General features: G+C 58.9%; 1 protein-coding gene across 3 annotated transcripts in view; it reads left to right on the top strand.

Annotated features, from left to right (window-relative positions):
* The window catches only part of PDE6B (phosphodiesterase 6B, cGMP-specific, rod, beta), a 42072-nt gene extending 28779 nt beyond the window's left edge, over positions 1–13293 (top strand). The window contains exons 7-20 of one of the 3 annotated variants that reach the window (XM_011936808.1): positions 1148–1297; positions 1637–1780; positions 2565–2630; positions 3948–4094; positions 5566–5673; positions 5937–6046; positions 6557–6644; positions 7224–7324; positions 7566–7673; positions 8369–8432; positions 8769–8843; positions 10075–10158; positions 11362–11512; positions 13100–13293. In XM_011936808.1, coding sequence (XP_011792198.1) covers positions 1148–1297; positions 1637–1780; positions 2565–2630; positions 3948–4094; positions 5566–5673; positions 5937–6046; positions 6557–6644; positions 7224–7324; positions 7566–7673; positions 8369–8432; positions 8769–8843; positions 10075–10158; positions 11362–11512; positions 13100–13161 — 1458 coding nt within the window. In that variant the 3' untranslated portion in view covers positions 13162–13293. The remainder of the gene's footprint in view (positions 1–1147; positions 1298–1636; positions 1781–2564; positions 2631–3947; positions 4095–5565; positions 5674–5936; positions 6047–6556; positions 6645–7223; positions 7325–7565; positions 7674–8368; positions 8433–8768; positions 8844–10074; positions 10159–11361; positions 11513–13099) is intronic. The other 2 variants (XM_011936806.1, XM_011936807.1) reach the window with 2 other exon arrangements.
* Positions 13294–13316: the final 23 nt, after the last annotated feature.

Raw genomic sequence — 13316 nt, 5'->3', positions numbered from 1 at the left:
TACTAAAAATACAAAAAAAAAAAAAAAATAGCCGGGCGAGGTGGCGGCGCCTGTGGTCCCAGCTACACAGGAGGCCGGGCAGGAGAATGGCATGAACCCGGGAGGCAGAGCTTGCAGTGAGCTGAGATCCGGCCACTGCACTCCAGCCTGGGCAACACAGTAAGACTCCATCTCAAAAAAAAAAAAAGAATTAGAATTAGCTGGGTGTGATCTCAGCTACTCTGGAGACTGAGGCAGGAGGAATCGCTTGAACCCGGGAGGTGGAGGTGGCAGTGAGCTGAGATCACGCCACTGCACTCCAGCCTGGGTGACACAGCAAGATTCCGTCTCAAAAAAACAAAAAAGAAACAAGTTCGAAGTCCCAGCAGCTGGCCAGAAGCCTGTATTTCATGCTGACTGCTCTGGAGGTCGGCGGAGGCTCCGTGGGGCTAAGCTGATCTTAGCTGGACTCGCTGGGTTCGCTGGGCCAAACTGGGCTTGGCTGGACAAGGGTTTGAGTCTGCTCCACGCACGTCCATCTGGTGCTGCATGGGCAGGGCAGGCTCACTCCTGGGGAAGGTGGAGGGCCAACCGGGCTGGTCCAAACACACTTTGTCCCTGGGGCCTCCTCTGGGAACCCGCCCACCGTCCATATTTCACTGGCCGGGCCCAGGACCCATGGGATGGGAGACAGGAGCAACCACATCATTCCCAGGGTCCAGGGCAAATGAAAACATGAGGCCCCTTGATTAGCAACTAATTATGAAGAACTTTAAGAGGGTGACAGCAGAGCACTCAGCCACACACGGGACGGAGAGCGGCTCCTCGGGACCCCAGCCCCACACACACCCGTGAGGCCGTGACCGCGGCCCCCACACGCGCCCATGACGCTGTGACCGCAGCCCCCACACACACATCCGTGAAACCACCCCTGGTGGGAAAACGGCCTCCACCTCCTCCAGTGGGAAACTATCATGACACAAAAACCATGGACATAAACTCCAAATGCAAAGAGGGAGAGAGGGAGAGAGGAAATGCAGAGAGCAGAGGCAGGAATGAGTCCAGTTGTCACGGCTCCAGGGGAGAAGACATGAGGTCACTCTCCCCGGCCACACTGGGTCAAGACCAGCCTCAGGGCGGAGCTCAGCTCTGGACACCGCTCCCGCAGGAAGGGGCCCTGGATGACTCCGGGTGGCTCATCAAGAATGTGCTGTCCATGCCCATTGTCAACAAGAAGGAGGAGATCGTGGGGGTCGCCACGTTTTACAACAGGAAGGACGGGAAGCCCTTTGATGAACACGACGAGGTTCTCATGGAGGTAAGCACCTGGGCAGACGTGGTTCCGCCGGGGATGCCCTGCGAGGGGTGGGGCCTGTGCCGTCTGGGGGCCTCCCCGCCACGCATTCAGCCGTGTGTGCGTGCTCGTGTGCGTGTTGTGTACGTGTAGTGCAGCGTGCGGCCAGGGACAGGATGACAAAGGGCCCCCCTGGGGGCAGGGGACTCTGCAGAGCACCCGGGAGACCCCGCACGGAAGCACTACGGCACCACGGTGGCAGCCCCAGGACCTGCCTGCCGAGCCACGGGGCCCAGCACACGGGCACACGGGAGGGGGCGCGCCAGGAGCACTGAGCGCCGGTGACACTGCCACCCCCTCCAGTCCCTGACACAGTTCCTGGGCTGGTCAGTGATGAACACCGACACCCACGACAAGATGAACAAGCTGGAGAACCGCAAGGACATCGCACAGGACATGGTCCTTTACCACGTGAAGTGCGACAGGGACGAGATCCAGCTCATCCTGGTGCGGCGGGGGCAGGTCGTCCAGGGGTCACCCAGGGGTCACCCAGGGGTCATGTCTGTGCAGCGGGGGCAGGTCCCAGGGGTCATAGCTTTGCAGCGGGAGCAGGTCATCCAGGGGTCCCCCAGGGGTCACAGCTGTGTGGCGGGAACAGGTCACCAGGGGTCACAGATGTGTGGCAGGGGCAGGTCGCCCAGGGGTCATGGCTCCCTCTGTGCAGTGGGGGGCCAGGTCACTCAGGGGTCAGAGTGGGGGGCCAGGTCACTCAGGGGTCAGAGTGGGGGCAGGTCGCCCAGAGGTCACAGGTGTGCAGTGGAAGCAGGTCGCCCAGGGGTCATGGTTCCCTCTGTGCAGTGGGGCCAGGCTACCCAGGGGTCACAGCTCTCTCTGTGTGGCAGGGGGACGGCCCTGGGGCCAGAGCCGAGGACAGCCCTGGCATGCCCCCTGAGATCTCTCTGTCTGCATAGCCCCGGTACCCCTTCCCTGTGCTCAATCTCCCCAGCCAGGGGCCTTGTGTGGCCAGCGCCCTCCTGGTCATCATGAGAGAGTCCCATCATTATACCTGAGGACTGTAAAGCAGTGCCCAAGAGACAGGACAGGTGGGAAAGTGAGTAGGCCGTGCCCACGGTCGTTTGTCTCCAGATCAGAGGCTGCCAGGGCCTTCCCAAGGAGAAAGCATGAGCTCTTGGCGGCACCTTCCTCCAGCTCACACGGGGCGGACGCGCTGCTGTCACCCTGTCCCACGCGCGAGGCTCCTTCTTGTGACGCGTCTGTGTCTCTGTGCTAGCCAACCAGAGCACGCCTGGGGAAGGAGCCTGCTGACTGCGATGAGGACGAGCTGGGCGAAATCCTGGTAAGAGCCTCGCTCCCGCCCCTCCCGTGGAGGCCGGCCACGTGTGAGGCTGGGAGGAAGAGCTCTCCGTTCTCCGGGACCCCAGGGTGCTTTGCACACACAGTGACATTGGGAGGAAGAGCTCTCCGTTCTCCGGGACCCCAGGGTGCTCTGCACACACAGTGACATCGGGGATGTTGGTGCTATGTGTGTGTGTACTTGTGTATCTAAGCACCTCAGTGTACGTGTGTCTACCTAAGCCTGGCTTTTCAGTGTGTCTCTGAGTGTGTCTGCAAGACCAGAATATGGGTTTGATGTCTGCACTCCTGAGTGTATCTTCGTGTCTTCCTGTCTCCTCTGTGTGCCTGCAACACCCAGGGTGTGTGCATCTGCATGTGTGCACACACGGGGGTGTCTGTGTGTGTGCACAGATGTGTACACATGTGCGTGTGTGGGTGTGCACATGTGGGTGTCTCTGCATGTGTGTGCACATGTGGGTGTGTATGTAGTGTGCATGCATATGAGTATACACGTGTATATATGTGTGGGTGTGTGCACGTGTGTACACACGAGTATGTGTGTGCATGTGTGTGTGTGCACACATGGGTGTTTATGTGTGTGTGCTCGTGTGTGCACAGGTGGGTGTGTATTGTGTGCGCATGTGTGTGCATATGGGTATACAGAGACACATGCTTGTGTGTGTCTCCCAGAGACCATTGCTGGATCAGTGTGGGGATTACATGGTGTCCCCATCATCCTGTGTCTGTCTGTGCAATTCACCCAGAATCTCCCCGGGCCGTGCGCCTTGTGAGGAGGCCTTGGGCCGAGCTTGGGAATGTGCCAGTGAGTCCACTGTTGTGTGTGTTACCTCATGGCTGTGTGTGAGCCTACATGTGTGAGTCTGCACGTGTGTGCCTGCGTGTCTGTGGGTGTGCCTGGGTGCTTCTGTGTGTGCCTGTGTGTCCACACTGGTGCCTTTGTATTCACGGGAGTGGCCGTGTGTCCAGGTGTGCCTGTGTCACATGTGTGTCTGTATCCGTGTGTGTGTTTCTTTTCATGTGCACACCTTTGTGTTTTCTTATTGCAACAACATCACCCTGTCCACCCAACTGGGCAAGTTCTTCACTGCTGGGCCACAGGGTAGAAGAGGGGAGAGTGAGGCTGAGTCACGGGGGCGTGAGCAGCCTGGGATACAGGCTGGAGCACCGGAATGACACATCTCCTCAGAGATGCCTGGGGTGTCTGAGGCTTGACAGGGGATCCCGAGAGAAGAAAGGATGAGAAGTAAGTGGGGGCTGTGGCGAGCCAACTTCCCTCAGCCCACAATCCCTCCCACAGAAGGAGGAGCTGCCAGGACCCACCACATTTGACATCTACGAATTCCACTTCTCTGACCTGGAGTGCACTGAACTGGACCTGGTCAAATGCGGCATCCAGATGTACTACGAGCTGGGCGTGGTGCGAAAGTTCCAGATCCCCCAGGAGGTGGGAGACACTGCAGGGCGCATAGTCAGGTCCCTGAGGGCGCCCAGGATGTGGGGATGGGGATGTGGGCAGGGCCTCATGTTCCCCAGAAGGTGAGGGGGATGGGATTGGGGGTTCCAGATCCCACAGGAAGTTTAGAGGGCAGAACATCACAGAACAGGTAAAATGCATACGGGAAGTAAGCATAAAACAAATAATTGGATGGCTGGATTGACGGGTGGCTGGGTGGGTGGAAAGCAGGAAGGAAGGAGGGAGGTCAGGAAGGAAGGAAGGAAGGAAGGAAGGAAGGCAGGCAAACATGTAAGCAGAAAGAAACAAAGAATAAATGGATGGATAGGCGGGTGGGCCAGTGGTGATTGGATGGTCAGATAAATGGATGGATGGGTGGGTGGGCCAGTGGTTGTTGGATGGTTGGATAAGTGAATGGATGGATGGATGGATGGATGGATGGAGAAGTGGGTGGATGAGTGATAGATGAGTAGGTGGGTCAATTCATGAATTAATAGATGGGTCCATGAATGGGTGAATGGATGGGTGGACAGCAGATGGATGGTGAATGGATAGATTTAAAGTTTTATTATTAGGAGTTCCAAGCAATTTGATCACTAGGCACATCATCTGGCAATAACAGGGGATTTGGTGTGGGGTGCTGAGGAGATGGAGGCATCCCATCACCTAAACAGAGAGCACAAAGTGGTCCTCCAGGTTTAGCCACAGCAGCGCTCCTTGGAGACCCCATGGGGAGGACGGGATGGCTTTCCCAGCCCTCGTCCACAGCTCTGTGCCCTCCCTGGGTTCTCCTGCTCTGCCCTGCTTCCAACATTGCATCTCAGGGGGCTTCCCACAGCCCCAGGAAGAGAATCCTCTTTTCTTATGTCCCTCTGAGAACAGGTGCAGCAGGCTGGCATTTTCAAAATAAATTTTACTAAATACTAAGGGAAAACACTCAAGAAAAGATGTATAGAAATATGTGCAGAATGAAAGATATTTCCAAATAATTTTCTGACCCTAAAAATCACAATGGCTGCAGGAAGAGTTCCCAGTGACCAGCATTCTCTTGCCCTGCAGACATCGGCTCTCCCATCCCAGCCTGCAGCCCACACATTCTGCTCATTCAAATGTCCATGCCTGAAACTGACATCTTAAAATATGCTGTGTCCCCAGGGGTCCTCCTCCCAGCTTGAGGCCAGGCAGTCGGATGGAGGCCGGGCAGCCCCTGAAGGCTGGGGCTGTTCTCAGCTCCTGCCCTGCCTGGCTCCACCCCATAGGTGCCAATGTGGCAGCCCCTACCCAGGAAGGCCAGCGGAGGCCAGGGGGAAATGCAGGGATGGGGAAGGTCGGGGAGTCCAGGAGACAGGGTGTGGGGATGACGGCACGGAGCAGAGCTTCCACCATGAAGTGAACCACATGTGCCACTCTGGCGGGACTCACACACTGGCCGCCGAGCCCTGTGTCCTCTCCGCTCCCCTAGGTCCTGGTGCGGTTCCTGTTCTCCATCAGCAAAGGCTACCGGAGAATCACCTACCACAACTGGCGTCACGGCTTCAACGTGGCCCAGACGATGTTCACGCTGCTCATGGTGCGTGGCTGCCAGAATGACCAGGGTTGTGCGGGCCCTCCTGGTACCGAGGGCAGCGCTCATGCACCCGGAGGAACGAGATGGGGGTCCTCCCAGGGCAGAGGGATGGAGGAGGGCAACGCCCTCTGACACCGCGCACCCCGCCCCCCGGTCCTGCAGTGGTTGGAGGGCACCCGGGCCGACTCCTCTGCCATCCCAGCCCCTCACCACTCCCCACCCTGCTGGAGCCAGGACCGGTGAGCAAGGCGGCCCTGTCTCTACAGACCGGCAAACTGAAGAGCTACTACACAGACCTGGAGGCCTTCGCCATGGTGACAGCTGGCCTGTGCCACGACATCGACCACCGTGGCACCAACAACCTGTACCAGATGAAGTAGGCACCGCAGGCGGGCGTGTGAACTAGCCCTACATCAACTCCATGCCCTCGGCATGAATCGGGCTCCGCATAGCAGACTGTGTAGAAAGTGGAGTCCACAGCCGGGGCAGTGGTCCACACCCGGGGCAGTGGTCCACACCCGTACTCCAGCACTGTGGGAGGCCAAGGCGAGCAGACTGCTTGAGCCCAGGAGTTCGAGACCAGCCTGGGCAACATGGCAAGATCTCTCCTCTACAAAAACTTTTAAAAACATAGCTATGTATGGTGGCGCACACCTGTGGTCCCAGCTACTTAGGAGGCTGAGGTGGGAGGATCACTTGAGCCCAGGAGGTCAAGGCTGTGTTGAGCCATGACTGCACCACTGCACTCCAGCCTGGGTGACAGAGCCAGACCCTGTCTCAAAAAAAAAGAAAAGAAAGAAAGTGGGGTTTGTCTGGAGGGGCTGCAGAGCACAGGGTGGGCTGAGGGCAGGTGCCATGGGCCTCACCCCCACCGCCTGTGTAACAGGTCCCAGAACCCCTTGGCTAAACTCCACGGCTCCTCGATTTTGGAGCGGCACCACCTGGAGTTCGGGAAGTTCCTGCTCTCCGAGGAGGTTGGTATCCTCATTTTCGGTGTCTGCTGTGGGCGCTGGGGATGCAGCGTCCGCAGGACCGCAGGGCTCTGATGCGGAGGGTGAGCACTGGGTGGGTGAGCACTGGGTGAGGGTAGCAGAGAAGGCCCAGGGCCGAGGCTGGGGGCAGGTGCATCGGAGGCTCTGGGAAGACGCTTGTGGGGCTCCATCCACATCTGGAGAGGACCCCTCGTGGGGTCGGGTGGGGTGGAAGCCCAGGGGGAAGCGGCCTGGGACCCACCAGCGGGGGAATGAGGGGCAGCCGAGCCCTGAGTGGCCCCCGAGGACCTGGACCCTCAGCGGCCCCTTCCCTGCCCTCCCCGGTGGTGACCTCTGAGGCCCATCTGCGTCCCGAGCCGACGACCCCGGGCGGGAGCCACTGGCGGAGGGCTGGGCACCCTGATGAGGAGGGCCCTGAGCAGCAGGCGGATTTAGGGGTCCCGCCCACCGAGGGCCCGGGGGCGTGAGAGGCACAGGCAGCCGGGGCGGAGGGGGCGGGGTCCCCGGGCACCCCGAGAGGTGACCGCAGGGCGCCTGACGCGCTGGGCACGACCTCCGCAGACCCTGAACATCTACCAGAACCTGAACCGGCGGCAGCACGAGCACGTGATCCACCTGATGGACATCGCCATCATCGCCACGGACCTGGCCCTGTACTTCAAGTGCGCGCCTTCCCGGGAGGGGCGCCTCGCGGGGCGGGCGGGAAGCCTGGGACCCCCAGCAGACACGGGGAAGCAGCGGCCGGTTAGCCCGGGGGGCGCAGCCCCGGATTCTGTCCCTGCCCGCCGGCCCCGCACACCCCGATGGGGCCGCGCTCCGGCTCCGCTCCTCCCTGCAGACGGGCGCTTGGGGCGGGGTCTCCACACTTGCTCCCACCTGCACCTCCCTTGTTCCTGGGTTCAGGAAGAGAGCGATGTTTCAGAAGATCGTGGATGAGTCCAAGAACTACGAGGACAAGAAGAGCTGGGTGGAGTACCTGTCCCTGGAGACCACCCGGAAGGAGATCGTCATGTGAGCGCGGGCGGAGGGGGCAGGAGGGCTGTCCTTCCCCCGCAGGGACCCGACCCACTCATCAGCTGGTTAACCCTGCAGCCTTCCCCAGACGCTCTGGAGCAGGAAGAGCCGGTCGCGGCAGCTCCTAGAGGCCTGTGAAACCAATGTGCCGTCCTTACTTCCCCCCAACGCTCAGGGAGAGGGTGCAGAGGTGGGGAGCACACAGGCACTGCCTTGGTCTGTAGCCCTGGGCAATAACTTACTTCATTTTGACTTTCCACTTTTTCACCTGTAAAATGGTGATTCACAACCAGCGCCTCCCCAGGCTGGTCCCAGGGACCCAGTAAGAAAATGCATATAAACCAGGTCAGGTGCAGTGGCTCAGGCCTGTAATCCCAGCACTTTGGGAGGCCAAGGTGAACAGATCACCTGAGGTCAGGAGTTCGAGACCAGCCTGGCCAACATGATGAAACTCTGTCTCTACTAAAAATATAAAAATTAGCCGGGCATGGAGGCGGGCGCCTGTAATCCCAGCTACTCGGGAGGCTGAGGCACGAGAATCGGGAGGTGGAGGTTGCAGTGAGCTGAGATCGTGCCATTGCACTCCAGCCTAAGTGACAGAGCAAGACTCCATCTCAAAAAAGAAAACACAGATAGACCACCTGCCCTCAGCAGATGCCCATCAGCACTCATGCTGGCTTGTGTGTCTGTAGGGCCATGATGATGACAGCCTGCGATCTCTCTGCCATCACCAAGCCCTGGGAAGTCCAGAGCAAGGTTAGGACACAGGGCCCTCCAGACCCAGAGTCCACACCTCTCAGCACAGGGGACTGCTGGCGGGGGAGGTCGGGGGCGGTGGGAGCCTCGCAGACGAAGGACCATTGTTTGCAAGGAGCGCTGAGGGCTGCCTCCTCCTCTGGGCCAGGCCAGGGTGGCAAGGGTGGGGATGCTGCAGTGTGCCCGTGTGGCCCAACCAGAGCCCTGTTTGGTGAGGACCCTGGGGGTCTGGGGAGGAGAAGACCGAGGCTCGAGGCTCAGAGCCTCACGGGGCAGGCCCAGGCCCCTCCGCATGGGCTCAGAGCTCCACAGACAGCTGCCTTCCCGTGTCTCCAGGTCGCACTCCTTGTGGCTGCTGAGTTCTGGGAGCAAGGTGACTTGGAAAGAACAGTCTTGGATCAGCAGCCCATTGTGAGTGCTGCTTCTGGAACCTTCCACTCCTGAAATGGGTGTTAGAGACCCCTCTTGGTCCTCGGGAGCCTCAGGTCCTGGCTTGGGGTCAGGCAGGGGGTTCTGAGGTCCTGGGGCTTTTTCTCAGTTTGTGGGGTCACGTGACATGCGTATGGGTGGCTCGGATCTGGGTGCAGTTGTGGCTTGAGCGATGCTTATGCAGAGGTGACGTCGTTGGCACTGAAGGAACGAGGGCCACCGGCTCATCACCAAGAGCCTCTGGGTCCAGGCAGCTCTGCAGGTGAACCCCAGCGGGGCCTCGAGCCGTGTCCCAGGAAAGCCCTGGGGAGGGTGCTGGGGCAGAGAACCCATGGGGAGTGTCCCGGGCCCACGCCGTGGTATGATGGACAATGCCAGGGTCCTCAGGTTAGCAGCGGGGTCTGGATGCCTGCTGGCAGCAGGAGAGGTGCCAGCAAATGGGAGAGGTAGGATAGGCACCAGGGAACAGGAGAGGCAGGGCTGCCCCACCCCACGTGGACCAGGTGGACCAGGTGGGAGCTGTGCTTTCTCACACACCTGCTCCAGTGGGTGGTGATGGGCTGTCTGGAGCCTGCAGTGGAGAGGGCTTAGGCCAGATGCAGCCTCAGCAGAAAGGGGGCCTTGGTTGGTCAGCAAAGCCCCACAGGGGAAGGACAGGCAGCAGGTTCATCCGCTGGACCCGGCCTCTAGAGTCCTGTGTGATTCACCCTCCACGGGGAGGCTGTGAGGGGACTGACAGATAGCCCAGGGCACTCGGGGTCTGACACTAGAAACAGCTCCAGAGCACATCTGTCTGCCCCAGGCGAGTGCATGGCAAGGTCCTGGTCAGCCAAGTATCTGGGCAGTGCAGCGTGTCCAGGCTCGGCAGCTTGTCTGGGCTCGGCACCGTGTACAGAGCCATCCCCCTCCCTGCCTCTCCCCAGCTGTAAGAAGGGTCCCCAGAGCCAAGAGGGAGCGGCCCTCGGGAGACCATGGGCTGGAGCCAACAGCAGCTGTGGGAAGGAGCTGCCCACAGTTCCTAGGAGCTGTGGAGCAGCTGGCCAAGGGGGAGGGTGTCAGCTTCCCCTCCCGAGAGCCAGTTTCTATCGGGCAGGCTCCTTCCCAGGCTGTGTCTCCATGAGCACACCTGTGTCGCAGGGTCAGGGGGGCTGGGCGGGGTCTGAGGAGCTGCCTCCCCGGTCACTGTTCTCCGGCCCTCTGCTCCTCCCACCAGCCTATGATGGACCGGAACAAGGCGGCCGAGCTCCCCAAGCTCCAAGTGGGCTTCATCGACTTCGTGTGCACATTCGTGTACAAGGTTCGTGGTTCACAGGTGTTTCGAGCTGACTGGGGCAGTGTGGCTGGGAGCAGACAAGGGGCCGTGGGCTGGAGTCGTGTGGACTCACACAGGGGCCCGGCAGGCGTCCTTACTGGAGCAGGGATGCCAGTGCCGGCTTCATGCCGCTCTCGAGGAGGAACACCAGTGTCCGTACCCCCACAGGTGCCCCCGCCCATCCTCACCCTGCTGCGCCCCTGGAAGCTCTGAGCTCTTTCCCAGCCCAGAATGTCCTCCGATGGCCTCCAGGCCCACCCCAGAAGTCCCTCCTCAGTGGCCCCCGCCGCGGCCAGCACACTCTGTTTTGGGGGCCCTGGCTGCAGCCCTGTGGGTTCATTCGTTCCATGTCTGTGAACCCTCGAGGCGAGGCTGGGTCGGCCTGTCTGCTGTTGTGCCTGCCCGCAGTGGCGTTTGGAAAAGCAGGAGGAGCCACATCCCTGCCAATCTGCCACAGTCCGATGCCAGCTGAGTCTCCAAAGATCCAAGGCGGGCAGTGAGGGGGAGACTCGCTGGGGCAGGGGTCTGACCGTGGGGCCCCTGTGTGATGCCCACAAGAGCCACCTGCCTCCGGCTGCTCTCCCTGGTGATGGAATCCACGCCCCAAGGAGGATGCCATGGGTTCCACATGAAGTTGTCCTGGAGTGGGATGTGCCCACTCCCCGCCCCAGGTCATCAGTGCTAGGGAGAAGGTGGGACAAGGGAGGATATTTGGGCCTGAAGTGGCCACAGGTCACGACCCCACTGCAGGTGCCCGCCACTGCCTTCCCCACCCCACCACACTCCATGTGTGATGTGCGCGAGTGCACACGTGTGGTGTGTTACATGATGTGTGCCGTGTTGGGGGGGGGAGGGACGGGAGAAGGGCCTGATGTCCACCTGCGCCCACCACTCCTCTGCCCGGCACCCTGCCCCCACCCTCTGAGCTGTTCTGCTCATTCTTGGGTTCCTCTCCCTGCAACACTGCATCTTAAGCATTCACACCCTAAAGCTCCCGGCTTTAATGTCACCAGCACAAGCCCCGAGGTTTCTCCCTTCATAGGGCTCTGCTGGGAAGGTGCCCCCTCTGTGGCGCTCCCTCCTCCTGCCAGGCAGTTCCCCTACGAGGGGGAGCGGCTGGGGAAGGGCTATCTTACTTTCGGAGAGCAGGAAGGACAGGACTTGTGGTGACTTCTCGACCCCCCTCAGGAGTTCTCCCGTTTCCACGAAGAGATCCTGCCCATGTTCGACCGACTGCAGAACAACAGGAAGGAGTGGAAGGCACTGGCTGATGAGTACGAGGCCAAAGTGAAGGCTCTGGAGGAGAAGAAGGAGGAGGAGAGGGTGGCGCTCAAGAAAGGTCTGGCTCTGTGCGGCCTGCGGGGCAGGGACTCGGTGACTTTCCCAAAACGAAGTGAAAAGACAGGGCGCAGAGCAGAGTTAAAATGGAGAAAAGCAGAGCCACTTTCAAGCAGCCCGAGGTGGACAGGGCCATGGTGCAGGGAGCGGGGCCACGGCGGGGGAGAGCAGCAGCTGACTCCATCTCGGTAGCAAACCCAAACTGAAAAGTTTCCTGTTCCTAGCTGATGAACCCCATTTTTCACTAAAGAAGTAACCACATGTTACGTTCTTTATAAAAGACTTGTAACAAGTTGTAACAAGTCAGCACACCCCCAAGTTCAAATCCGAAAAGCATCGTGGTCTTGCCATTTGCCCGCAATTGGCTACCTTAGCTCTGAGATTTGGCATGCTATTCAAATACCACTACCCCATGCTGCTCCCACTACCCCATGCTGCTCCCACTATCCTGTGCTGCTCCCACTATCCCGTGCTATTTCCACTACCCCATGCTAGTCCCACTATTCCATGCTGCCGCCAACACCCAAAGATATTCCAGCTACCCCATGCTATTCCCACTACCCCATGCTGCTCCCACTACCCCATGCTATTTCCCTACCCATGCTATTCCCAATGTCCCATGCTATTCCCCTATGCCATGCCAGTTCCCTACCCCATGTTATTCCCAATATCCCATGCTATTCTTCACTACACCATGCTATTCCCATTATCTCGTGCTATTCCCACTATCCCATGCTATTCCCATATGCCATGCTGTTTCCCTACCCTGTGCTATTCTCACTATCCCATGCTATTCCCACTATGCCACGCTATTTTTTCCCCTACCCCATGCTATTCCCCGACCCCTTGCTATTCCCACTACCCCCATGCTATTCTTCACCACACCATGCTATTCCCACTACCCCATGCTATTCCCCATCCCATGCTATTCCCACTATGCTGCACTATTTATTCCCCTACCCCACGCTATTCCCACTATGCCATGCTATTCCCACTACTCCATGCTAGTCCCCTATGCCATACTATTTCCCTACCCCATGCTATTCCCACTATCCCATGCTATTCTTCACTACCCCATGCTATTCCCTATCCCATGCTATTCCCACTATGCCATGCTATTTATTCCCCTATCCCATGCTATTCCCATTATGCCATGCTATTCCCACTACCCCATGCTATTCCCACTATGCCACGCTATTTATTCCCACTGCCCCATGCTATTCCCCTACCCCATGCTATTCCCACTATCCCATGCTATTCCCCTATCTCATGCTATTTTACTACCCCACACTATTCCCATTATCCCATGCTATTCCCCTACCCCATGCTATTCCTGCTATCCCATGCTACATAAACAAGGAGACTTCAGGGCTGTGGAAGGCCACGATGAGCATAATCAGGGCACAGTGTCAACAGGGGCTAAAGCACTAAGAAAGGCTCAGCCTGGCTAATCAGCTTGGACTGGTCACAGGCCCAGGCACTGTCCTTCCTCCTGCAGGGGTTGGTAGAGGTCACACCAGGCAGGAGGGAATGAACAGGCTGGTGTGCACAGGTGGTCCCACTCACCATCTTCCGTCTTCCCTTGCAGTAGGCACAGAAATTTGCAATGGCGGCCCAGCACCCAAGTCTTCAACCTGCTGTATCCTGTGAGCACCAGGCCGGTGGGGACCCAATGGCTCCCTCAGTCTTCAGCCACTAGGATGTGGGTTCTGCCTGTGGCCATTTGCTACCAGAGGTTAGGAAGTCCAAGAAAATGACTGAAGATCATTTTGAATATTTTAATTTTTTTTTTTTTTTTTTTTTTG

Source organism: Colobus angolensis, unplaced genomic scaffold (genome assembly GCF_000951035.1).
Source record: "Colobus angolensis palliatus isolate OR3802 unplaced genomic scaffold, Cang.pa_1.0 Scaffold157, whole genome shotgun sequence".
NCBI classification, from domain to species: Eukaryota; Metazoa; Chordata; class Mammalia; order Primates; family Cercopithecidae; genus Colobus; species Colobus angolensis.
This window is presented reverse-complemented; position numbering and strand designations above follow the sequence as displayed.